General features: G+C 46.0%; 1 protein-coding gene and 1 long non-coding RNA gene across 4 annotated transcripts; one reads left to right on the top strand and one right to left on the bottom strand.

Moving 5' to 3' along the window:
* Nucleotides 1–470: 470 nt before the first annotated feature.
* Nucleotides 471–19,766, bottom strand: GJA5 (gap junction protein alpha 5). Of its 3 annotated transcripts, none has more exons than XM_035315297.1 (2): nt 19,377–19,766; nt 471–3,435 (listed from the first exon to the last, which is right to left on the bottom strand). In XM_035315297.1, exon 2 carries the CDS (start codon nt 3,347–3,349, stop codon nt 2,240–2,242), a length of 1,110 nt encoding a protein of 369 aa, XP_035171188.1. In that variant the 5' UTR covers nt 3,350–3,435; nt 19,377–19,766; the 3' UTR covers nt 471–2,239. The 3 variants fall into 3 exon arrangements, with proteins under 3 accessions (XP_035171188.1, XP_035171186.1, XP_035171187.1); XM_035315295.1 differs by having other exon boundaries at nt 471–3,403; nt 19,377–19,764; XM_035315296.1 differs by lacking the exon at nt 19,377–19,766 and adding an exon at nt 13,290–14,093 and having other exon boundaries at nt 471–3,403.
* LOC118160522 lies at nt 4,931–26,140 on the top strand. The gene is made up of 8 exons (XR_004747545.1): nt 4,931–5,060; nt 5,505–5,642; nt 10,722–10,882; nt 10,986–11,180; nt 19,160–19,207; nt 21,505–22,470; nt 23,490–23,567; nt 24,012–26,140. It is a non-coding gene; the product is annotated as an uncharacterized LOC118160522 (long non-coding RNA).
* Nucleotides 26,141–26,936: the final 796 nt, after the last annotated feature.

Below are 26,936 nucleotides of genomic sequence, written 5' to 3' on the forward strand. Positions count from 1 at the left end.
GGGATGGGAGATCGTGTGGGGAGAGGAAGGAAGGGCACTTCCTCCGGGTGGACAGAGGGACCCGAGGTCAGAAGAAGGGAGCCTGTGAAAGCCAGAAAGTGGGAGCAAGGGATGAAGTTCAGACTGGGTATGGGAAGGAGAGGCATAGGCTCTGGATGTAAAGGTGTGCCAGGGGATGGAAGCAGCGGGTGTTTCTGTCGCAACAAGGCTGGGCAGCTCCTCCTGGGCCAGCTCTTCCTGTTCTTCCTTGGTAGTGCAGAGGGAGCTGGAGGGGCTTTCTGCTAGCCAGTCGATCAATCGTTTCCCAGTGTTTATTATTTATGCTCCTGGCTGAGCTCTCCCCTCATCCCTGCCACTCTGGGCAGTGGGAATTTTTGTGATCTCTGAGCAGCAGAGGCTGGCGGGCAGCCGGGTCAATGCTAGCAGCTCGTTCTCAGCCATACGAGAGGCAAAACACCAACAAGAAGAGATGGAGTTAGAACTTTATTAGGAGAAACCTAGGCACAATGGACTAAAATCTCATGTTAAGGAGAGCGAGCACACAGGTCTTTTCAGGATTATAAAATACACGTTTATAAAACACCTTACAAACAAACAAACAAAGTTTTTTTCCCCCCCTGTGTGTGGTTGTGTTTGTATACGTACAGAGAACTGCACCAAAGCTAACCGTGTAACGGGAGCAAGGATTCACAAACTTTTTCAGCAGCTGCTAAGAAAGGGAATGGCTCGGTCCCCTCACAAGCTGGTCCCAGGCCACTCACTCACAGTCCAACAGCAGGGTAAACAGCAAGGAGCAGTCTAGCTCTGTTTGGCATCCCTCTTTAAAAGAGGAAGGTCAGTTCTGCAGGGAGAAAATGTATCTAGGGTGGGAGCTGCCTGCAGACCTCACCCACCAGGCTCACTGTGCAGCACTGGGCGCCAGTGGCTGCTCTGGGAGGCTGCAGTGGTGGAAAGAGGTGGTCCATAGGGGGTTTCTTTTACCACGTGCACCAGAAGCGAAGAAGATGACCTGATGGCAGAACAGAGATTTTCTGTGAGGACAAATATCGTTGTTGGCAGGTTTGAGAGAGCAGCCAGGAGCTCACTGATGTGCAGGACCTGGAGGGGCCTCTTGCTCCTTGCAAAAGTTGCTGAATTGTTTTTTTTTTATTTTTATTTTTTTATTATTTTTTGGTAGGGTAGTAGGGAGAAGACACAGGCCGTACCTCTTCTGCAGGTAAACAGAGGATGTTTATCTCCCAAGCTGGCAGCTGTCAGCACCCTTTCAGCAGCATTCAGGTTGCTTGAAAGATGAGCATAAGAAAGGGAAAAATCACTTTGTTTCCACATGATGATTCCTCCTTTTTTTACTAGGTGGATGTCTGTTCTCAGAGGAAAATCTCTATTTCTGTTAGTGGATGCCTTGCTTAAAATTGCTGACACAAGTATGTTGGGAAAATTCCCTAGTCTTCGTCAACTGATCATCTGCGTGACATCCCAGGGGCCAGCCTGCTGTGCTGGTGTAGGAATGAGGAAGGGAATCCAAAGTTAGACACGAAGCAGCTGTGTGTGGGGGGACCACGGCTGTCCTTATCTATCTATGGGAACAGTTCTATGCACAGTGTCAAAAAATTCAAGTAGAGTTTATTGTATAGGTAAACTGGTATAAAATATCTGGGCTCAGGTAGAGAAAGGGAAGGTTAGAAAGAGAGACAACAAAGAAGAGAGAGTCTTTCTTTCAGAAGGCCCGCTGGTGTGTTTCTGCTCCCTGCAGGTGAGAGAAGCTTCAGCTCGGTATCATTGCCCAGTGCTGTAGTGAGTATTGAACAGACATCAAAGGAGATGCGAGGGGGCTGAGGGGGTCGAGGTCCTGTCAGCCTGCTGGATGCAGCGTCGCAGTGGATGGCTGGCCTTGCATTTGGGGCAGCCAGGCAGCCTCAGGAGCGTGCTAGCCTGTGCTCTACCAGTCTGTGGCTAGGGATGGCGAGTCCCCAGTCCCTGCGGGTCCCCTGGTGAGAATATGGCCGAGAGCTTCACATCTCGAGACTGGTGCTTCTTCTCAGCCTCCAGGTGTGCGTTGTCCAGTGGCTGCCCCTGCTGTAAGCTGTGAGAAGTGTCTGCAATGCGATGACGTTCACCGAGAAGGAGCAAGAGGGCATTAAAAGAGAGAGAGGTTAGTGGCAAGAGTCTGCGGCCCACTTTGCAGAAGTTTTACGAAGCGCCGAGACCACTCCTTCTCCTCATCCCTCCCGGCAACAAGTCACACAGACAAATCATCCGACCTCGCCTTGCTGCTGGCACGGCTGGTCTTGCTGAAGCGGCGTTTCTCGTTGAAGTAGCTCTCAGGGAAGGCAGGTGCCGCGCACTCGTTGGCCACCTCCGGGCTCTCCGCATAGCTGGACTTCACAAAGGGCCCTTCACCAGCAGCATCCTCCTGGCCGTGGACCCTCTCGGTGGCGAAGTTGGCGGTGTTCTGCTGGGAGGCCATCTTGTTGCTGAAGGGGCTGATGAACTTCCCGTTGGGACTCGCCAAGCACTGATTAAAATCTGGCGGGGGAGTGTACATCTGGGCCCTTTCCACTTGCGGGGCAGATTCCAGTCTGCCAGGAGCTGTGCTGGGGCTGGGTTTGTAAGCCCGGGAGCACCTCTCTTTGGCTTTCTTCCAGCCCAAGTGGTACAGCTCGGCCAGGCTGAGGAACAGGGACAGCACAGCCACAGCCAGCATGAAGACGATGAAGACGTTCTTCTCTGTGGGACGGGAAACGTAGCAGTTGACAGGGTGGGGGCAAGGTGCCCGCTGGCAGATGTACAGGGTCTCCAGGAAGATCCCGTACAAGACGTACTGTCCCACAATGAAGGCCACTTCCATGGCAGTGCGAATCAAAATGCTGTAGACGTAGGTGTTCAGCAGACTGCCCCTGAGGATAATTTTGCCTCCCGATTCATCCCAGCAAGACAGCTCGGCCTTCTCTGCCACAGGGCACTTCTGCTGGTAGTAATTGTCACCGCTGTTCTTCATCTCCTGGGCCTCCCTTTCTGCCTCCTTCATCTTCCTCTTCTCCTCCATGCGCACCGTGTGCATCGCGTGGCCCATGTACACCAGGGACGGGGTGGAGACAAAGATGATCTGGAGGACCCAAAATCGGACATGGGAGATGGGGAAGGCCTTGTCATAGCAGACGTTCTCGCAGCCAGGCTGCTGTGTGTCACACATGAAGTCGGACTGCTCGTCCCCCCAGGAGGACTCGGCTGCGGTACCGAGCACCAGCATCCGGAAGATGAAGAGCACGGTCAGCCAGACTTTCCCCACCACTGTGGAGTGCTTGTGGACCTCCTCGAGGAACTCGCCCAAGAAGCTCCAGTCCCCCATTTCTGCTCACCAGGAGGGGGGGAGAAGGCTTGAAGGCAGCACTGGAGACAGCCTCTGTGGGTGAAAACAGACAGAAGAGAGGGGTTCTAAGGAAGGTCAGGAAATGCCCAGCTGGGGGTGCATGGAGTGGAATGATCTGTCTTGTCTAAAATGAAACATTTTTATTTGACCTGAAATGAATGAGTTCTGGTTTGATGAAAACTGTTTCACATTCACCAAACCCATTTTATTACTACTATTATTTTTATCATAATCAAACTACAAGCTGTTAAATGGGATACTACAATTTTGAGGGTGAACCAGATTTTTCCTTGGTTCAGAAAGTCCTTTCACTGTGGTCTGCGTACTGCATCCTCTGTGGACCGTGTAAAGCTGTAGTCATCCATTTGCAAACTGCACTCTGGAGAATCCTTAACTGGATCAATCCTCTGGGATCTGGGGTGTACTGCTTGGTCTGGGCAGTGCCCTGATGCATTTATGTGCCGCCTTTGCGTAATATCTGCAGACACTTGGAAGGCGAAGTGCTTGCAGCTCTGAGCTTTGTGCCTGAGCTCAGTGTCACCACTGAAAGAAAGGCATAGAAAGCCTTCCTGTTGCCCACCTGCACCTTGCCTGGACGTTTTGCTTTGGTTTCGCAGTATCACCAGTTACAAGCATTTTATTTACAAGTCTGAAGTGTTTTGGGTATGTAAAGGCTTTGGTGAGTTGTGCCAGTCCTGTAAACCTAACCTGCTGCCGCTCTGCCATACCTCTTAAAGTGGGAACTGCTGCAAAATCTACGTGGTGGATCTTGCCCCCTCCTCTTTTCTTAAGCCCTAAAACAATATTCACTGCTCAAATGGCATGGGCAAAGGAAACAAGCCTCCCTTGAAATACCTCCCAAGGACCAGCAACTCCTGGTAGGTGGTCTGCTGAGAGGAAAGATTAGGTGAGCTGGTAGTAAGACTGCAAGCTCAGGATGAAGGAGAACCTTCTTCAGTTTTGTTTCCGACTCTGGCAGACTGTTTCTGGCCAAGTCACTTAACCCCCCAGATAAAGGAGAGTGATGGGCTAAATCCATCTTTTGTGGGGGCTTTGTGGGAGTACTTGGGTGATCATTTGATGCAGTTATACTCACCGTACTGACCTTCCCAGGGCACTATCTTGTGCGTGGGTTAAGGGCTGGCCACTACAAAGTATGCATTATTACCTTGGAGATAATGTTCTCCCACAGTCATTTTTTTGAAAATGTCTTTTCAATAAATGTATGCAAAGCTTAATAATCATCATAATGAAACACTAAAAGCACTAGACAAGGTAAATCCCAAAGCTGCAGGCACCAAAAGTGATAACTCTCCTCCCTTGTTTTCCCTCGTCTCCTCTTTAAAAGCCAATTGCTTTTACTGTGCAAAAATGCCTGTGGAGAGTAGACGCTGTTAAATGCTGAAAATTTACTGCAGTGATGTTGTGTACATTTCCTGTGAGCAAAGGCTGGAGACCATACGATTGTTGAGGGAACAATACTCCCTCCCCCGGTTATGTAACTGATATAATTTATTGTAGCAATGAACATGATGATTTTATTATTATTATTATTATTTTTTTTACCATTACTTGTCTGTGCACGGCATCAATCTGCGTGGCTGAATGGGACAAAGAATGAAAGTGCCATTCATTCTTAAACTCGTGGTGCTGCTGAGGGCTGCCCTGAGGACAGGTGAGGATTTCCCAGGTGAGGAGATGGAGAGGTGATCATTTGCTGCCCCACCGCCTGTTGGAAGCTGTGTGAGGAGGGAGAAGGGGCACGCCAGCAAGCCAAGGATGGGCTTTGGCTCTTTCCTGGCAGGCATGCTGCAGTCATGCTATTGTAGATCCTGGTGGCTGCTGGAGTATGCAGAAGCTGTTTCATCTGCTGCCAGCTGAGAACCAGAGGAGCAGTAACACACAAAATTGTCTTTCTGATTCTCTCCTTCTTTACGCTGGTAAAACTGAAAAATCTGAGGGTCTGTCTGCTGAAATGGCTTCGGTGCAGTTACTGCATTTGGGAGGAATTAACATATGGCTTTGTTTTGTGAGCACCAAGGAATTAAATACAGACAGTTAAATCAGTGACGGGTTTACAGTAAGCTGCACTGAAACCATTATTTTTTTTTTTTAAATTTAATGTTTTTTGCAGAGTGGTGACAAGGCAGCCACCAGCCTACAGCTCAGTGTACAGGTGTGTCCAAGGTCGCTAGGGCGTAGCACAATGGTACCACGTGGAATATTCCTTCCCTGACAGCATGAACGACTGAGGGTGTCCTTGTTTTTCCAGGTGAGTATGTGTTGTTTGCAGGTGCCCCTATGGCTCCTGCTGTTGCTAGTTCACAGCTGCCTTTCCTTAATTCACCTTGCTTGTTAGAGTAAAAATTAAAACAGTTCTCCCTGGCTGTGCCAAGGCTGAGATTTCCTTCCTGCCATGTGTATGTGCACTCATAAACTGAGCAACTCTTTGCATCAGTTCTATGATGTGCAGGTAGATTGAGGTTTTATTATGGTCTGCTTTTGCCTACTGATGGCTACTACACTTAGATATTTGCAAACTTAAGATCAGTGTGTACAGAACACGAAGTAGGCAAGCGTAAGTGCAAGAGGAGTCCAGGAAAAAAATTAAAAAATGGCACCAGATGTGAGAGTAACAGTCCCACGATATTTTCCCAAAGGAGGTAAATCTGAATGATCCAAGGTTGGCAGCCATGGGGCTTGGACTAGGTAGTATGGCCATTCCTTCTGTCCTTCCCTGCTGACTGCTCCCCGTGCAGGCTGTCTGATGGAGGGGCTGCCCAAGGAGCCCAATGCCTCCTGCTGTGCCTGCTGCAGCCCCAGAGAGCCCCTGGCTGCTGCGAGGGGGTAGGAGGACATGGGAGAATGGGTGCTGGATACCAAGAGAAGGGGAGTCCTTCCTAGTGCAGCATTTTTGGCTTAGCTGGTTTTAGTTATTAGAGAGCTATTCTTGCCATGCCAGCCCAAGGACCTCTGAGAACAACAGAAGAAAGCATCTAGTTCTGTGCTGCCAGTGAGCAAAGAATTTTTGTCACCTCCTGACAGCTTTTCCTGGCTATGCAGAACTGTCTCTGACACAGCCTTTCCCCCTGGGGCTTTACTATTCTTGGGAATTTTCCATATAGTTCCCCTTCCTTATTCCCAGACTGTTATCCCCACACGCTTTGGCCTCTCAACATGTGAGCATCTGTGGCCTTTTATACTCCTGCTTTGGACTTAATTGGACAAATCTCGTCTCTCTCCGGCGTGACTCAGCAAAAAATACCTCCGTGTATCTTCCCGAGGTCTCGGCACCTGATAGCAGGCTGTCTTGACAGCCCTCGTGCATATTCATGCAGAGTCTCGGGCCGTGCCACCACGCTGCCGTGCTCTTGGCTGGCAGCTTTCTGCTGGAGCAGCAGAGGGGCTGTGCGCAGTCATGAGGTCTTGGCAAGAGGAAATGTGTATGTGACAAAGCCCAGCGCAGCCCGGCACAAACCCAGCGACGTGGCTGCCCCGGCTTCATCGTCACCTGGAATGCAGTTAAAGCTGGGAAAAACCAAGTAGCAAAACCGCAGCCCAAGCGCGGCTCCCACCCAGCTCAGGGCCTTGTGACTGCCAAATGCCGAGATAAAAATACCCCGGCAGGGATGGCACCTGCTAGTGCACCAGGCTGCCTCGCCAACAGAGTGCTGCTCTCCGCCATCTTCTTCTTGTGCTACCTTTTTCTGTGGGAGGGGACGTGTTCGTAGCTCTCAGAGCAGCTTTGCCCTTCCTGTTTATGATGCCACGTGCTCTGAATGACAGGCAGGCACTCTGCATTTCTTTTTCTCACTCTGGCAGGTGGGCCAGGCTGGGCAGACTCATTACAGCTGCGGGGAACTGCTAAGAAACTCACACCAAAGAGGCAGGAAGGTTGTTCCTGCAGGGTTTTCTTCTCGATGTGAGTCTGTTTCCCCAGGAGTTGCTAGGAATTCACTGGTTTTCCCCTCTTTAGCAGACAGGCGAGACTATCAGCAGTGATATAAATAGCCAAGCTCCACACTTCACACTAACTTTTCCCACAAGGAAGGTGACAGGAGGTCGACATCTCTGCAGGATGTTTCTAAAATAAAGTGGAGAGCCTGATTATAATACTGCTTCTGCTCTCCCTCTCTCAGCTCACCTCTTCCTCTTGGCAGGTCCCAAGCAGGCTCAGAGAAGCTCTCTCAGCAGGGTGCATTTGTGTAAGGGAAGTGAGGTTCCCAGAGAAGGGAGAGAGTAATGAATGCAAAGTCACTCTACTTTTGCCTAAGGCCGTGCAGCAAGTCCCCCATTTCGAGCTTCTGAATAAGGCAGCAGCCGTCTCCTCTAAGCACTGGGAAGTGTCAGCCCCGTTCCGTGGAGCATCCAGGTCAGCTGTGGCAAGGTCAATGCCTAGGAGCTGCTTGTGGCCTGCCTTCCTCCAGCTGTGTCACCTCCTAGCAGGCCCAGGCAACACAACAGATAGCTACTGCTGAGGCATGCAAGCAAAGATCTTTTCCCCTGCATTAACATCTGGCAGGCTGCAGCCTGAGCTGAGTGGTCCCAGCCTTGCAAAATTGGCCCTTCACACCTGCAGACACGGCAGCTCTGCACTGGAGGGTAGGTAGCGCTGTCACTTAGGGGTCTCCAGCCCCCTGGTAGCAGTAATCCACTCTTAGCATCCTGCACAATACAGCTGCTGACATTATTCAGGCTGGCTTTTCAGAGCTTTGGGACATAAATCAATGCTAAAGCCCACCTCAGCATGTATCTTTTTGTTCACTATTAACTGGCATTGGCTCTTTCATATGTATGTACAATAGATGAGCAGTGACGCATCAGGCATTGCCATCCAAACACCATCCCTCTGGCTTTATATGCACATATATGTGCTTATGGTAAGTTTCTGCCTGAAACAGGCCAGTTCTTTAGCCAAGTTTGTAACTCTGATCTGTGCATGGGTCTGCATTAAATAGCTTCATATTCCTTTCTGCTAGTTCCTTGAGTTCAAAGTCCTGTAAGCTGCAAGGAGAGTGACTTTGACTCCTGTGCTCAAATCTCATGGCAGAGCTCTGTGTTAACAGCTCCTGTCCTAGAAGACAGCTGTCCAATGTTTCTCATCTCCCTGCTCCTCCTGAGTTCACTGCAATTTCTGGAAGGGTCGTGCTGCTATCCAGACCACGGGCCCTGCTTGTAGTTGCAGACAGCTTGTTATTCCTTGATGAGGTGTGCTTTCTCCCTCTCCAACTGTGGAAAATCTCAGAGTTCACAAAAAACGAGAGTGGGTGAGAAGATAAGGGAGCTGAATGACCTGTCACCTCCTGAACACACACACACCCTGACGCACACAGAGACACAGACAGAGGGAGCTCACTCAACACCTCCAAGTGTGTACATCAGGGATGTGTTACACACACAGATGACAGTATGATGTAGAATATTTTCATCTGAAGTGATGCTGGAAGCTGCAAACTTCCACCGTGCTGAATTGTTATTGCTTGTTTATACAAGATGTCTAATTTTTTTAATACTTATTTTTATTTTTTCCCCTTGGGTAGGGTCAAATTGTGCTCTTATGTTCTTATATATCCAGACATTAGGGCCAAGCTCTGCCTGATGTGGATACAGGAGATCAAGAACAGAAAAGACCTCTATCACATCTGAGTCAAGCTGAGGAATGAATTTGTCCCTCTGCATTTGGAAAGCCTGCTTCAAATAGTTACGTGGTAGCGGTATCCAGGCTTATACTTAGCATGCGGGGAGCACCCTCTAATTCTCTCTGTGCATTGCAAACATCAGCCCTTAGCCAAGCAACCGCAATAAGACTAGACTTGGGATATGCTAAACAAAGGCTCACATATATGCTTCTTGCTAGAAAAATAAATCAATTCTCTGATGTAAAGGCTACAAACAGGCTAATGGATATTATCCACCCTATCCGTTAACTATCAGGTTGAAGAACATCCAGTCCAGGATGACTGAGCTTGATGCTCTTGACAGTATATTTATCTCTGTAGGGAGAAGCTACCCTAGATGTATCTGCAGCTGGTACTAAACTGGGCGGTGCTGTGTACAGGAGAGAGGACAGCCAAGCAGGGCAGAGGGAGCTCTGCAAGGCAGAAACATGTCAGGAAATGTAGGGACTGCCATAGTGAAGCAGTTCCTGAACTCTGCTGACAGAAATTGTTTTTAAGCACTGCGTAGACGGTAGGGGAGGCTGGTATAAGGAGACATGGAGGTGATGGTGGGCATCACATTGGGCCTGATACAGCGGTAAAATACATATTCATGTGATTTTAGGCTGATTCACAGACTGCATGAGATGCAACTCAGAACAGCGTCAAGATAAAACAGACTGGAGAGGTAACAGGAGAAGGAAAGGGCTCAAAGTCAGACTTACCCTATCCTTCATTCCCCTTCTTCCTCAATGTCTCTCTGCCTACCCCTTCCCTGTTGCTCTCCCATAGTCAAGCTCCCCACTGATCCTTCTCTGGAGGGTCAGCTTTTGGGCTGTTTTGACCACTTAACTCACTACAGCACACAGGTTGCTAACACTTTCAGCTTTAGAATGGGAAACTTTCAGCAACTATCTACTTAGTTATACCTTGTCAAGGTATATTTCTTCTTTCTTATTTCTTCTTTCTGCCCAAAGATCCTTACAATTCTCTTCACACCCCAGCCTCAGTGCTGTAGCCTTGCTTCCTAGCATTTCATTTTTCATCCAGGGTGAAGTTTGGCTATAGCTTGTGAGTGGATTATTTCTTATACTCAGCATATACACATACATATACGTATACGTGCCCTCCTCCCCTTTAAAAACAACTAATATTAAATTTTCAAAACCAAGCTGTAGGGAGTTAGCAAATACTAGAGTTACTTTCCTAAGTAATCTTAATTCAATCTCTTTGTGCCTGTGCCTCCTAGCTAGGAGTCTTTAACCACATCCTCACATTGTCACCTCATTCTTTGCACAGGATGCCTGCCTTATTCCGTGCCAGCCTGGCTGGGGCTTTCTTGAGCAGCAGCTATTCAATGTTTTGTTTTCTCCTTATTGTTCAGTGGGTGGCCTGTGCCTCATTTACTGTACATTATTCAAGTCCTGTTCTAAAGACAGAATTATTAGTTTCCTCATGGGTTTTCCTATGGCTTTCATCACAACGGTATCTGATCGCTTCACAATTACTAATTTACTTATTTTCATTACCACTCGGAGGTGAGGAGATGGTATTACATGAATTTTGCAGCTGGGGAACTAAGGCAGAGAGAGATTACGATTAAAAATGTTCATTACTTTTGGAAGCTGCGTGGAGATGTTGCTAATCTGTTTTCTTCGGTGTACTTAGCACTATGTAACATATGTTCGAAGCAGAGCTCTCCTTGGTTAACGCTGGAGCAGGAGCATTTATCACTTCCACCAGTTAGACCACATCTAAGAGGCAGGCATCCAGAAGACAAGAGGCACCACTGAGGGGCCATTTGTGAACAAACATGGTTTAAGTGATTTGCCCCATCTCTGCATAGGAAACTGGAGTAAGCAGCAAGAACAAAAACCTGTCCTCTTGGACAGCTTTGTGTGATTTTAAATTGGAGACAGCTTTTCTCCCATGTCGCTATTCTCTGCCTTTCCCACCAGGCATCCAAATGCAGCGTAAGACCCTGGAGCTCTGGAACAGTTACCCTGGCTGGACTGCCTGCTCAGAGTCACCGTGCCCTTACAAAGGCATCTGCCAGCTTTTCCACTTCTAAGGGAGAAGAGCTTCGTATGGAAATTCTGAGCCATTCTCAAGGCATGGCCATTATGACAAAGATAACGAAGAAAGACTGAAATGTAAGTGTAGAACCCTTAGTTCTTACATTAAAAACCACTGACCCCTCTTTAATGATACACTAGAGGAACTTAGAGGCATGCATCTCGGCTCATTACTTACTGTATGACATGAATATTTATTTCGTGAAAGAGCTGGCTTATTAGAGTATTGCTTATAGAGATCTATGCGTTGTTTATCAATAGGCATAAAATTGATTTATTTTCCTCTTCATGAATTCCTAGCCCAAAGATTGAAGTTTCTCTTGTGCCTCCTGGGAACTATTTCTAATTTTAAGCCTCTGTTCACGTGCTTCATACAACAGCACCCGAGGTGTGGAGCAGTCTCTGAAATATGCTCCCTAATGACATGGTATAGTGCTGAGTTACTCATTCCTTCTTGTCTATTTTCAATGCTTTGAGATAAGTCAGAAAACAAGGACAAACGTGCAGAATGTGTGAAATCTCTCTGAAGGTCAAAAAGAGAAGAGAGGCTAGGGTAGGAAGATCTGTATTTCCTGACAAGGTTTAAATTTTTCATGCGAAAGTCCAAAATACTGAAATAGTGTGATAATATATAGTGTTGAGTGGAAAAAAAAAAAAAAAAAAAAGGCAAAACAAAAGCCAAATACTTATAGTAACAGGAATACTTAACATAGTTCCCAAGCAACCAGAGTCTGATTAGTATTTTAAATCCCGAACCCTCAGGAATTCTCCTAAACTAGTGTTCTGCTCTCAAGGAAAGGGGGAAGAAAGTCAGAAATGTTCTGCTTTCTCAACAGAGTACATTTTGAAAAGACCAACAGATGCAGAGTTGTTTGGCATCTGGTACAAATACAGCTCCTGTGTGAGAATTTTGAGTAAAAGTTTAACCCACTCCTATCTGCACACACACATGCAAGCACATATTACATGCATTAAGTTTTTTTAGCATTAAGGAGAGGCTTCACATAGACAGCAGTAGGGAAAACCTTTCACATATGCCTCCTCATCAAGGTTTTAGCATGAAGGAAGACTTCAGCAATTAGGGCTCATTTAGCCCGTTACTTTTTGTACCTGAGATTTATCCAGAAATGCTGCTTACATAATCCTCTGGTGGTTTTTACAGTACTTCAGGGACAGAGGTACTGCCTCAGTTTACCTGAGCTGTTAAAATCAGAATGCCACAAAGCTCATTAGACACTACCAATGACCACTAAAAGGAGTTATCAAAGAAACTATGCTGGATCAGATGTAGCAATTACCAGACAACTGGGCACTGTATTTTCAAGCTGGGCTACTCTTTAAAACATGTGGTTGCAACGCTGGAGATATTAAATTATGGCAGTGTAACTGAGTAATTATTCCACATGCAAATAGGGGAAAAATTAGGAAGGCAAACAAAAAGAAGAAGCTGCGAGTGGGAGCGGGTTTTTGTCCCTCTAGATCCGTGTGCCTCTTTGCTGAGGCTGCTCTGAGCTGTGCCGGGATGGAGAAGAAAGGCATTCTACCCACAGTGCGTGCTGCACATATGATTGGGGGACACGAACAAGGCACTTCGCTACATTTGAGTTACGTTCCCAGGATCCACATCACAAACTGGCCAGGATACAATACTCTCAAGGCAAAGAAACTGAGGCATTTTGAAACTATTCTGCGTGCTTTGGAATATAGGCGGTTTACACAGACGCTTGATAAAGCGCTTATACCCTGGCAGCTTCTCACAGGTAAGAGTTCCCTTCGCCACCCTCCCTAGAGCAGCCTGACGGCATGCTGAAATGGGATCTAGCAGAAACTACAATTTGCACATTATAATGTCTGAGGATACGTGCGGCTTTTATTCTACCATCCAGTACATTGCAATCTATTGGTATCCGTGTTTATTGCAGGGAGGCTCCCCTGTCAGTTCTGTGTAGCTGCCTGTGGCGAAAATGGTGTAATTTTAAAATGCCCCAAACCCACCTTGTTACTAGTGGGAATGCTTTGGATAGAAATGGAAAGAAAAAATAGAATTCTTAAGTTGTTTTAGGCTGTCCTTTTCCTGCCTCACCAAGTCCATCTCTCCCCTCATGCTGTTTTACCCTTGAGTCTAACAGCTTGATCTCCCCGTTGATGCTCCTGCAGTTCTGTTATTTCCCTCTCATGGTAACTTACCTGATTTTGAGTCTTTTCTTCTCTCTCCTTTCCTTGCCTTAGCACTTTTCCTTTCTGTAATTGAGTTGAACTCTTCGTTCTTCTCAGTTGCTTGGTTTTATTCCTTTAGTATGGTTCTCTCTCTCTCTCTCTTCCCCTCTTTTTTTCTCCACCCCCTTTCTGTGTCACTTTCTGTCTTCCCCACTGCCTCTCTGCCTTTCCCCCCTCTTCTTTCTTCACCTACTTTCCTTGTCTCTCCCACCCCCTCCAGCTTAATCTTTCTATTTTCAAACCTAATTTCCTGTTGTTTTTCCTTTAAGGATCACGGGTCTTATTCCTCCCTCCCCATGCTCAGTCTCTCTCTGTGCCACCCTCCCCATGCTGACAGGATGCACTCACTGCTGGCTTCTCCCTGTCCCTTCCAGTTGCTGCTGCTGCTGCTGTTCCTTGCACCTCCTCCCCCAGATAACACGCCATGGTATAAGTAAGTCTTCCTTAATTGAAAAGAGACGAGGTTGCACCACAGCTACCCCAGCCAGACTCTGGGAAGGTTCTCCCACACAGGACATCGATGAAGGATATTTTTCTGATTCATTCAGGCTTAGGCAAAGCAGAATCCATGTGGAGCAGGATCCTGCAGCTCTCCAAGTAAGGCAGGACTTGCTCTGCTGGCTTGGACCAGGGCCCCAGCATAGCTGTAGCCTTGTCCCAGGGGGCACTTGATGCTTCCCAGGAAGGTGTCCCAGCCCCCTTAGGGATAAACAGAGAATAACCTGCCTGCCAGGCAAGGTGCTTTTTGACAACCTGTCCCCTTCCCATGTACACACACACTCACACAGAGTCCGATGCATGAACATTTGGGCCTGTCTTAAAAATGTTGTGTGAAGGTCTTATATTTTATCTATGTGTCAAATTGAGACTCTCATTCTTGCACATTGTGCCAAGAGATGAGGGTGAATCAGAGAGGCCTTCTGGCTTTGCTAAAGGCTGATCTGAAAGAACCAGTGTCAGGAGAGTGAGATTTGCTTAGAAAACTGTGGCTCCCTGAGAACTGGCTTGCTGCACACAAGGTTTGGCTGGTGTCCCTCCAGCAATCCTTCCTGGGCTAGTTATCTCTCATCCAGAACATAACTGCACAGTCTCGGTGCAGCAGCTAGTGTAGATCATGAAGCAAAAGTAGTCCAGAGACTAAAACGCAGGGCTGGCAACTCTTCTAATCTAATCGTTGTTCTCCTACTAATTTAGTATCCCCTTTATTTAGAAGATACACAGTGCTGTGCAGAGGCTGCTCTGGAGTCATGTCCCATGTGGACACTCTCACTCTGAAGTTAAGAGTGCAACTCCTTTTCAGGAGGGCTAATCTCCCGCCCACTGAATCCTCACTGATGATTAGTACAGGACATGCAGTACATTCCCATAGCAGCTCAGAAAACTCCTAGCATGGGGAAACCCACGATGACTTGCCACTTCATTTCTAACTTTATTGAAAGGCTTCCTGTGTCTTCAAAGAAAATGGGAATGTTTCTGGAGTTGTTTTTCTCTCTCCTGCCTTGCAGTTCTATGCCTGTGATGAAATGCCATAGGAAGGAGAATATCAATGTTTTCATTAATCTTTCTGAAGAAATTTCCGCTAAGCATTATTATTTGAAGTTGTGTTGATTTTATGCCAGTGAAATTGTCAAGAACTTCATCATAGAAGTGTCCAAGAAAAGGTGTTAGTAATACAGATCTAACTCACAGATGGCTTTGGGATAGGCTAGCTAAGGCTTGTCAAGTTTTTTCATGTGCTACAGAGAGGCAATTCCTGCAAGTAAGCTGTCTGAAATGCAATATCCCCGCCCTGCCTTATTGAAACTTTGCTGTGCACTCACAATGATCAGATCTGATTTTCTATGATCAATCCTTTGTGTTTCCTACCCTAGTATTGTTCCAGAGTGGAATACTACAGAGTTCTTCTCTGAATCCTGCAAATATGCTGGAGTTCTGTTGAATGAATATGGGGAGAAGCTTTCTGCATCATGTTCATGAGGTAACTGAGGTAACTGTTCTGAGCTCTCTCTCTCTCTCTCTTTCTCTCTCTTTTTTTTTTTTTTTTTTTTTTAAATTGAGGAAACTATCTGAATTATGATGCACAGAAGGGAAATGGGTGAAGGCAGACTGTGAGGCAAAAGACAGGTGAATAGAGATGTTGTATGGATGCTTAGCGTGTCCTTCCTCCTCCTCTCTATCGTACTGCAGCCTCTTCTAGGAAAAACAAAGGTGTCATGGCAGCTTCTCCAGCTCCACAGCTAGAGAAATAGCTGCTTTGCCCACTGGTAAGCTGGGAAGAAGGATTTTTCCTCTCCTCCTCAAGAGTCTGCTATGAAAAACTTTTATGACTTGAGTGAGGAGAGCAAGTGGAAGAGAATGCTCCCCCAGACAGTGGGAATGAGGAGAACAGCTGACAGCTTGCCATGTGCAGCTTGCAGATCTCAGCAGTTTGTGGTGCTGTAGAACAGATTTTGAAGGAAATGAGAAATACAGGAGGTAAGGGGAAAATAGGACAGCGTGCATCATCTTTTGATGAAAGGTAGAATTCCTGACCTTCTAGGTAAAAGAAACATAGCAGACCATATCTACCTAGACTTCAGTCAGGCATAAGATCCCAGAAGAAGCAAATTATTTTAAAAGTCTCAGCTGAATAAGACAGGGATTATTAGAAAAATCCTCAAGTGGGTAAGAGACTGATGGAATTGAGACACAAGTTCCCTAACAAGTTAAAAGAAAATTATCTGTGAGGCTGCTCAAAGATTGCACTTAGGACTGATCTTTCTTAATATTGGCATTAATTACCTTGACACTGAAAGTAGAAATGTTAATGAAATCTGCTGATGGAACAGAGCCTATCATCAGGGCAGAGGTGATTCCAGCATCAGGAGAACTGAAGGCTCTCCACAACTGGAGTGATCAAGGTGAGGTTAAATGGAAAAGTGCAAAGTCAGACACTAGGAATCTCTCTCAGCACTTGGAAGTTCCCAGTTGGCATGACAGAGAAGGGGAAAATCCTGCGTGAAGGCTTCCAGTGATGTGATGAGGGTGAAAATGGCAGGTGAGCTTCCAGGCCAGAGCAGTATTTCCAGTTGTAGTGAGTAAGATTAATGTCACCCAAGAGGATGCGAGCCCCCCCCCCCAGGAATACTGTGTGTAGTGTTGCTCACCCATGTTCAAGACATTCAGCCTGGAACAGGTGCAAAGAAAGTCAACAGGGCGATTAGAGGAATGGAAAGTGTCTCTCGGCCAAGCGTATGTTTACTTATCAGTCACAGAAGTGACTGCAAACAGATATCTGAACTGATTTGAAAATAGATGAGGTACCAGTACGACCTTTTCTGCATTATTATTTCACACTGAACTTCGTGCTACTGCAGCTACTCGGAGTAATTAAAACATCGTGTGATGTGCCCGCAGGGTGAATACTATAAGGGAGCTTAGTTACTTAGTCTGGCAGAGCAAAGGTTAAGAGAGGAGAGATTTGCTGCCTATAAATACTTTTTGGAATTGGGGGTTGGGCAAGTAAGTGCTAGGGAGAGAGAAGAGCTACATAAGCTAAAGGACAATGTGGCATAAGAATAAATAGATATAAATTGGCCATGAATGAATTTAGGTTGGAAACCAGAAGGTTTCTAAGCAACAGAGCAGGGAAGGAGGTGCTGGAACAGCATTCTAGTAACAGAAGTGAGGGTGGAAACCTAATGAGATTTAGGGTAGAGCTTAGTAAGTTTAGAAAAGGCCATTTGTTTTGTATTTGCCTGTTATTCAAAAGGATTGAGCCTGATAAGCCAAGAGGTCCCTTTTTCATTCTATTTCCCGTACTTCCCTTATTGCCTTATCAGAGCTGCTCCCTTTCACACAGAAGCCAGGTAAATCCTGAAGAGAGAGTTTCAGTGTGATGAGTTTTTCAGCATTGATCCTGTGGTTATTTGATGGAGTATTCCTTCTGTGTCAGGGATTTAAACAAATAAAAAGGGCAAGCCAACACAATGCATGGAGAAGGTCTGCAGACATGCAGTAGTATAGATGAGAGTTCACATATGAATGAGCTTCTTCACATAAAGCAGATGTTCTTGCAGCATCTGGCTTTGCTGTAAGGGTGTTTCAAATGCCGGTAAATGTTCTCCTGAGATCTGAGAACTTCAAGAGACTGTCTGAAGGGTAAATAACTTGTGCTTTCCTCCTGATAGAGCAGACTTTTCTCATGAAATGTTTTATCCAAAATCCCCTGGCATGGATATGATTGAAAGAGAAGGAGGGAGATAGAGGTTCTCTGCTATAGCTTAAACCTCTGGAGACAGCTTGAAGGCATCCTACAGCAGGAAGCAAATTCCCAAGGACAGACTGGGCCCAAGGGAACAGGAGTAGCACGTGATGATAGGTCCCTGAATGAGGGGGAATTACTTTTATAGTCACAATTCCTTCTTTAGTAGAAAAACAAAAAAATCCCCAATTGATTCCATTATTTATGGACATTTTTGCCTCAGTTTCTTTCCAGCCTGTATTTGGTTTACATGGCAAGGTTTTAGTAGTGGGGGGCTGCTGCAGGGGTGGCCTCTGAGCAGAGCCCAGAAGCTGCCCCATGTCAGAGCCGGCTCCACAAGGGACCTGCTGCTGGCCAGAGCCAAGCCAGTGAGTGATGCTGGTTGGGCCTCTGGGAGAGCAGAGTTAAGGATGGGAAATACTGCTGAGACACAGCGGCTGGGAGAGAGGAGTGAGAAAATGAGAGAAGCAGCCCTGCAGCCCCCAAGGTGAGTGCAGCAGGAGGGCAGGAGGTGCTCCAGGCAGGGAGCAGCAGTTCCCCTGTGGCCTGTGGAGAGGCCCCTGGTGGAGCAGGCTGTCCCCCTGCAGCCCATGGGTCCCACATGGAGCAGATCTCCACGCTGCAGCCCGTGGAGGAGCCGACAAGGAGCAGGTGGATGTGGCCTGGAGGAGGCTGCAGCCCATGGAGAGCCCCCGCAGGAGCAGGCCCCGGGCCGGAGCTGCAGCCCGTGGAGAGGAGCCCACGCAGGAGCAGGGGTCTGGGGGGAGCTGCCGCCCGTGGGGGACCCGTGCTGGAGCAGTTTGCTCCTGGGGGATGGACCCCGTGGTACGGAGCCGTGTGGGAGCAGTTCTGCCTGTGGGCAGCCCCCGCAGGCTCAGTTCAGAAGGACGGCATCCGTGGGAGGGACCCCGCGGGGAGCAGGGGCAGGGAGGGACCGAGAGGGAGCGGCGGGGATGAAGCGTCAGGGACTGACCGCAGCCCCCATTCCGCGTTCCCCTGCGCCACTCGGGGGTGAGGAGGTGAAAGAGGGTGAATGGGGGAAGGTGTTTTTAGTTAGCTTTCAGTTTCTCATTCCCTGGGTCTGCTAGCAATAGGCAATCAATTATCTTCCTATGCTGAAAATATTTTTCCCGTAACAGTAATTGGTAAGCAATATCCCTGTCCTTATCTCAACCCTTAAGCACTTTTTCATTGTGCTTTCTCTCCCTCTTTGGGGACAGAGTGAGAGAACAGTGTGGTGGAGTTCAGCTGCCCATCAGTGTGAGAACACCACCCAGACCAGAGTACCAAACCAGCAAAGAATGAGAAAAGAAAAAAGGAACAACAAGGTGTGAAATGTCACTGTGTTAGTCTCATATGCCAATAAAGTTTTCAGCAAGAAAATCTGTAAGAGGCTTTCATCTTACTGGGGAGAAATGACCATCTAAAATGACCACTAAAGCTTAGTTGTCGACTTTATGTTACTGGAAATAAAACACTGTACTCTCAGAGCTACTGCTTCCACCTCCCAACTCTAAAACATTTCTGACTAGCTGAGAAATGCTTTGCAAATAACAATGTAATTACACCCCTCATAAACACTCTCCTTGATTTACAGGTGGAGGAACCAAACCGTGGAGAGCCAAAGGATTTGTCCAAATGATTAGTAAGTCATTTTAAAGCAAGGAATCCTCATCTACTTAGCAACCAGACATTCACCTTGTCCTGTAGATTTCCAGCTAGATGAATTGCTGCTTCACACAAATATGTGTGTATGTATATATACATATATATAGATATATTTCACAAAGTGAGAAGAAAGAATAGACCTTTACCTCTTTTTGCAGAGCCAGTAGAGGTAGGAGCAGGTGAAGCTGACCAAAGGGTTAGCTTTAGCACAGCCCCTTGGTCTTGCTGGAGCCCACCTCTCTGTCACTGTTCGGCTCCCTGAAGAGATCCGTGTCTAAGGGAGGACACTTTGGATAGGGTAAACGAACCCCAGTCAGCTCCCTGGGACTCAGCCTCCTGCTGTGGTCTGACACTGGCTCACTGGCTGGAGATTCCCTCAAGCCTGAAGGACTGATGCTGGGGGAGACTGGCTTCCGAGCTGTTCCTGACATGCACTGGCAGCTGTCTGCCTGCTATTCTTTTAAAGAGTCTTCGTGGATCAGGATAAAAATGTGATCTTACGCAGGCGGCATTGTAAGCACAACTTGGCTCACGTTCAGCTCTTCCTCTGGCTCCCAGCTACTCTATTTTTAATGAAGGAATTTGAGGCTATCAGAAAGGAAGTCAAATTGTTTTAGGAAAACAATAGAAAAGCAACTTAAAGTTTATTAGCTTCCTGTCCAGGGCCTGGGACCAACTTGTCAAACTTATTAGAGTGATGGCAGAGCTATTTATTTAAAAGGGCTAGCGACAAGACTCACAATTTCATTCCTGTTTAGGCCTCGGTGAAAAACAAAGGAAAGCCATAAAATAATATCTGAAGGCAGCAGATGGCTAACTGGTAAATGGTGCAAGTAAGGTTGGCCTGTGAACCATTCATGGTGTTCACCAGTGGAATGGCTTTGGTGGGATTTTGTTATCAGGTGAATGCCCTGCATTCACAGTCCTGCCCCATCACCCCAAACCCCTCATTGTGGTCCAGATTTTCGAATTGAAATCTCATGCCTAAGGTTACAGATATGGCAGGAAAACGTCTTCATTTAGAGCTTCTGAAAGGAGCGAAACAATACAGCAGGTCTGTAGAAGAGCCAGGAATAGAACCCAGGTGTCCTTGATCCTGTGGGGCTGCTTGAGCCCCCCAGCTGTAAAAATATTTATATCTTTAGAAGCAGCTGCAGTCTGCTGCTCTGTTTAGCTGCCCCAAAGTAGCAGTGCCATTAAGTCACTGAACACACGCTGGCATGCGGCTATGGAGAAGAATGGACAACCACACTTAGTCTCAAGCCAAAAATGTCCACACTGTCTGGCCCTTTCTAAGTGATCCATCATTTGCAAAGAAAGGAAAAGAGAATAGAACAAGTAACTGAGAAGCATTTACAAACTCTGCTTAATGCAAAATCGTCCGCTTTTTTGGAGGGCTCTCTGCTAATTGCATTTTTAGCCTGCTTCCAGGGAACATATAGGAAGAACTCACCTTTCCTTTCAATAGTGCAGTAGGAGTCTCTAGAAAGTCACACGCTGAGAGGTACAGAGCACACAGAGGTATGCACAAAAGCTTTGAACAACTCAGTAACCACTCTCCAAATGAAAGGAAGAGGAGCCCACCTCAAAAATTCTCTTCCTTCTTCTCCTCATTAGCTTAACTAAAAGCAGGAATGCATAACTACAGTGATCTCTGAGGCCTAGGGCAATAGCACTTCTTGCATTGGCAAGTGGTAGAAGATCTTGGCTTATGTTTTCATTTTAATTTAGCCAGGTTAGTTGCTTATATGAGGGTCAAAGGGAGTGCATGATCTCTGGAAAGACCTAGGAAATTGGGTCTTAAACTTTGTAGTTTTACTGTAAATGCAACCACCTCTCATTTGCATTACATTTACATTTACCTTGCTTGTAGGGTATTCTTACAGTTTTTAGACTATTTTGCTGGTTTCTGTCCCTCTGAAATACTTCCTTGGTAAACAAACCAGCCAAAAAACCTCAGAGAACAGTGCAGTACCTTAGTTCACTACAGTCTGTAGGCGTTTATTTTAAGTATGTTCTTGAATTGCATTGATTTCAGTGAGACTTGATAGCCTGGAAGTCGACCACCCTGCACGGCTAACCAGGCCAGTTTGCCAGGGGAGGTCCGAGGCAGACAGCAGCTAGTCAATATCCTTCTCAATTGCCTCTGCTGTAAGGGATACTTCACGTGAATCACGAGATGGTGTTCTGGCAGTGGGAAATGTTTTATTCGCACTTACTGGAATCTGTGTCACCTACACCAGTATCATTTAATTCACACTTTGTTCTAATAAGTAGGGACCCCAGGTGTATTCTGTGAGAGCCTTTTTGTCAGTCACTCACCACTGTTGAACTCCCAGCAATCCCCGAGGCTGGGATCCTGCAAAGACTTGCTCATGTAACTAACTTGATATAGTTACAGCTTGGGGCCATTCACATGGGGAAAGGTCCCTCTCCATAAAAACATCATGGACTGGAAAATGTTGTAGATTGTCGAAGCTCCTGTTTTTCTTACCAGGATTCATATGGCTTCCCAGAACCTTCTGGCAAAGGTTGCCAACCAGCCAGATGCATGGATGTTGAGGTACATCTTACCCTGGTAGGCTGCCACATGCTGCCATGTGGTGCCAGTACCAGCACACAGTTCCTGAGGCGTGCTCTCCCATGCTGGGGTTGGATAGCTGTGGTGCTGTGAGATGTCCCAGCTGTAAAGCTTGAGCTTATAAAGAGGCTGCCTACGTAACACTGCCAGCATAGAAAGAATCACAGGCACATGTCTCATCATAAAGAAAACTAGGTTTGTTGTGGGGTAGAAGGACCTTGGTCTGCTCCATACTTTCTCTGCTGGGGTATAGAGAAATCAAGACTTGAATCTGCCCCGAAGGCCAAGATATCCTTAGAACTTTCCCTGGAAGTGAGTTTCAAAAAAGAAACAGTAAAAGAATATGCGGAAAAAAAGACGTGCTTGGAAGTGGTGAGTGAAGATGAAAAGTAAACAGTCTGAGTTATGGAAGAAGTCTCAGATGGTGCTTGCTGCTCCCAGGCAGCTTGTTTCTCTTTCTGATGGTTTGAAAGCATTTCAAGACATGACCTCCTGGGTACAATTAAGGACTTAATCAATTGCACAAATTTATGAGTAATGGTTCTTCTCACTATTTTTGTGATACAAGTTGGCTGGATTCTGAAGCCTTCTGCGAACAACAAGAATTACAGCAAATGGAGGGGGCAGGAGGACACTGCTGGCCCAAGCAGAACAGAAAGGTACATTTATATTAGAAGACCAAATATCCACGTGCTACATGCACACACACGCACATATACACGCACAGAATAAAATTATATTTCTTCTATTGAAAAGAGCTCACAAACTAGCCTAACTCCCAGCAACGCAGTGGTGCAGAGAGTGCAGGGAAGTTGCCTTACAAGGGGTTTCTCTTTCCAAAGTGTTGACATGAAGTCAACTTGAGCTGTGCAAGGGAAGCAGGCAGCCCTGATGATCATGCTGCACCTTCAATGTACCTGCACGACGACAAATAGACACACGGGGATGCATTAAGTACCTATACTTGTCAGCCTGGTGTCCTGAATATTTTTTAGAGGAAAGCTTGGAAGAGGTATGTAATCAGTTCTGTTTTCTGGAAGGGCGAAGGATTTGGTCAATTCAAATCTCCTTAATTGTGTTGCTGGACACCTGGGTTTCCTGGTAAAATGCCGTCTGCTTGACAATCTGTAACAGCCCCCACTGCCCAGGAGAGGTGACAGCTTGCAAAGGAAGCAGGTGTGCATGTTAGTCACCTACAGCCACAAAGACAAGGAAGTGACGGCCACTGCTTCTCCACCACGGCTGCTCAGAGCCACACTGAAACACTGCGGGGCTCTGCAGATGGCCACGGGCAGCGCCCACTTTTAAAGCTATGAGGACTGGCTTGGGGTTGGGGGATTCTCTGGGCACTGAAGTACTGCTGATGGTCTAACGTAGGACCCTCTCCACTTAAATTCCCATATAACTTCATTTAAATTCTCTCCCTTTACTCCTCATACACGATGTGGTGCAGTCTGCTCTAATCCTAACTAGGGATTGCTCCGTCTAAAGACAGGCACTGCATTCTCGCCAGTCCTTTGCATGCTGTATATTTGTGTTTTTAATGCCAGCAGTGACGAAGATGAAGGGTGATCATGGGACACCTAGCTGAAAATCATATGCAAAATTGCTAGCCTGTACTGAGATATATCCTTTGTGGCTTGCTGGTATTTCATCTCTCTTATTTTGTGATTGCCAGATGATACCAAAGTGTGCTTGCACTGGGCTAAGACTCCTGTATTAGCTCGTGCAGAATCCTGGTGATAAAACCTGACAAGTAAGTGGTATCAGACATGACTATGTTAGTTTGCTGGTGTTTATTATTTTTCTTAAAATGGTGGAAAAGCAAGAGATATTTAAATCTGACTGAAGCAAGCTGAGGTAGCTATAAACTAATTGTTTTTCTGAGATAAATCTGGCAGTTCTGTATCCAAAATATAGAATTCGGTTGCTTTATGATGAAAGTGACTTATTTTTCTTAAATAGCAAAAACAAAAGGATGATAAAAATTACGACAAAAATATTAAAATCACTAATAAAGTTTTTCCTGGTCAGGGATGATGTTTTGTGGCTTTCAGTTTGTGTGAGAAATGGAGATGCCTAAGCAATGCATGCTAGTAAGATAGGTGGTTTTTGCATATGATAGCCACATGAATGATACGGGTGCTTCCTATAATTATCCTGTGTCTATCTGAAGAAGAAAATAAATTGGTTCTTTCAGATCAAAAGGAACCCGAGATGGATTTTTTTGACAATGTACTCAGTATTTAGGAGTGTTGTCTCCAAATCAGGAACACCACGGGTTGTGCCCTCTGAAAGAACTCTTCAGAGTTGCAGCAGTTAAAAACCACACAATATTGCTCACAAGAACCAGAGAACAGAAAAATGGGAAGACTTGATGTTGTCTGCTGTTCCCACACTCTTCCCACACTTTCCTCTCTGGCCAGCTTTGTGAAGAAACAAGTTTCTCTCGCAGGGAAAGTAACAATTGAACACAGCAGGGAAGAAAGAGGTTTTGCAATGGGCTGCATGAAATGATGCAGTATCACTCAACTACCATCTGCTAAAACGTTCTTAAATAGCCTCATCTTCTTGAGTCAGCATTTCTAACATCAATAATTTTATTGGTAATAACCAGTAAGGTCTGAGATTTGCTGGAAGAGGATGGATGGCTGCACTGGGGAAGGAAATCTAAAGAGCTTTGAAGTATGCTGATAGAAAAAATGCTGAGGCAACATCTCAATTACTGAGTTGAGAAATCTGCTCTTCTTTGCAGTTCCCAAATTGTTGGGAAAACATAAGGAGTGCTGCCTTGAGAGGAATTACTGGTGTTTTTAATGCCATCAGGCTCTTAAGAGCCGGAGCTCTCCACAAATGCTACAATCCAGTGTAAGTCTAACACCAGACTTCAATGTTTCTCTTGAAGATACTGTGGCTGGCCCATACTGCTCACATGAGTTGCTTTCTCTTGCACTGCCTACACTCTCATTCCAAAAAACCTTTGAGAAGAGGTCTCCCATTCCCGTCTAACAGGTCAGGGCAAATCCAAGCCAATCTTCCAGTCAAATCCCTTCTAATCCAGGCCACATATCTTTCCTTCTACCCAGGCAATCCTTCCCATTTTACCTCCTCTGTTCAGATCCTTGCACTAAAAAAAAAAAAAAAAAACTTGAGAAATTGTGTCACATGATTAAAAGAAATTATTTTCCATTTTAAAAAGTGGAACCACACAGAAATTCCAGCACAGGACTTACACAAGATTGTCTTTCAGCTACTGAAGTGATGTGAAATAGTAGCCTGCAGCTGTGTAAGCAAATTGACCAGCATTACAGGAATCCACAAAGAGGTCGATTGTGATCTGTGGCTTGCTTTGTGCAGGTATCGAACTGGATGGGAACTCACATTTTGTTTCCAAGTGCAACAAAGCTGTGAGGTGGTTCATGTGGAAGACTGTGACTGGAAGACTGGAAGACTAAATATTGATGAGAGAGTGCTCTGCTCACTGGCTTTGAGGGCAAATGTAACAGCACAGTGTATGTCTGCTTGCCTCTCCACTCCCTCCCTCAGACTGCAAGCAGGGTGCTTTTGTCCATGCTGCACTGTGGGAGCCGTTATTAGTCAGGCTGGCATCTGATCCATCCTAGGAGAGCATCAATGGCCTGGAGAGAAATTGCCAGAGAACATGCTGACAGTTAAACAGTACTGATGATAGCAGGATCATATTGGAGCCTATGCCTTGGTCCTGTTAGCTTGTGAGTTATAGAGTTAACTTGCTCTCTCCACTGTCTGAGAGCAAGTTAGGTTTGGAAGAGGAAGAAGGTCAGAAAGTAAGCAGTGAAAATATGACTGCACCACTGAGCTCAAGGAGAGATGAGCTGTCCTTTAAATTGCAACCTGCTACATTTATTGGATTGCCTTTTGGACTGTGGAATAATGGGTAAGGTGATGGATTCTTCAACTCGTGACTGCCAAAATATGTGGCTAAGGACATAATCGACATCTTCACTAAGCTTATGAGCTGATGCAGTAGCTGTTTTGTTTATCTCTGGACTGATGTGTGGGTCAGTGCTAGAGCTGGGGTTGTTTTCACAGAGATGAGTGTCTCCAGCTTGTAGTGTCTGTGGTGTCTGGATGGGCAGAGCAAGCCAGCCTCTGGGCTTCAGCTTACCAGTCCGGTGCACAGCTTGCTCACTACTAGGCACTGAGTACAAGCTGGCATGGAGGCAGGATGAGCAACCAAGGTATTAAATAACTGTATAAATAGTCCTGAGATATCTTCAGAGAAAGTCCATATTTGAAAAACAGTATTTGTGTGCTAACATGGTTCTTTCAGAAGGAGGGCTATCACCTTTATTATTATTATTATTATTATTATTATTATTATTATTTTCTAAAAAAGGTCTATCTTGGTTGTCCATTTGTTACAGACCAAAGCAGGAGAATCTTGTTGGAGTCCTGACTGGTTTTGAACTTTGGGAAGGTTAAAAATGCTTGGAAAGAATGATACTGAATCATGAAAGCCTATAGAGAAAGTTGGTATGCTCACACTATGACCAAATTGTGCACACTTACACAGACACATGAAGCAATGTTGCAGAGGGTTTCTAGATGCTGGAATACACGTTTATTGTCTACAAAGAGCATGTCCTCTGTCTAACAGTCCACTTTGCAGTGCCCTGTTTTTGAAGCAAATTCACATATTGATATTTGTTTAGTCAGTGCCTGAAGGAGTTTCGTTTTTATTTTATCTTAAGGGTGGATGAAAACAAAGACCCTCATATGTATATATGAGGTCATCACATCTGAGCTTCTAATGCAAGTGAAGAACAAACCTACAGAGAATATAAAATCAGTAGCCACCTGTACATCTCTGATGGGAGGCAGAAATATTTCGGCTGGCTGAAAACCTGCATGGTGGTCACTGTTTGCCCCCTACTCAACCAAATTGGATGTTTTCAAGTACTGAAGCGTGTTGCTTTTTAGTGCGTGGAGAATTACCATGGAACCAAAGACTTTGCTTTATTCCTGCCTGGAGCTACCAGGAAATTATATCCATCAGTTCATTTGGTAGAAACTCGTGCTTTTCTGAATGGCAGGTTGCCAGCACATGGACAGTTTAAATGGAAATGATGCAAATGACCACATA

Source organism: Oxyura jamaicensis, chromosome 1 (assembly GCF_011077185.1).
Source record: "Oxyura jamaicensis isolate SHBP4307 breed ruddy duck chromosome 1, BPBGC_Ojam_1.0, whole genome shotgun sequence".
Taxonomy (NCBI): Eukaryota; Metazoa; Chordata; class Aves; order Anseriformes; family Anatidae; genus Oxyura; species Oxyura jamaicensis.

What these genes read in the sequence shown, in the direction of transcription:
- GJA5 (XM_035315297.1), bottom strand. Translation starts at nt 3,349, where the DNA reads ATGGGGGACTGGAGCTTCTTGGGCGAGTTCCTCGAGGAGGTCCACAAG.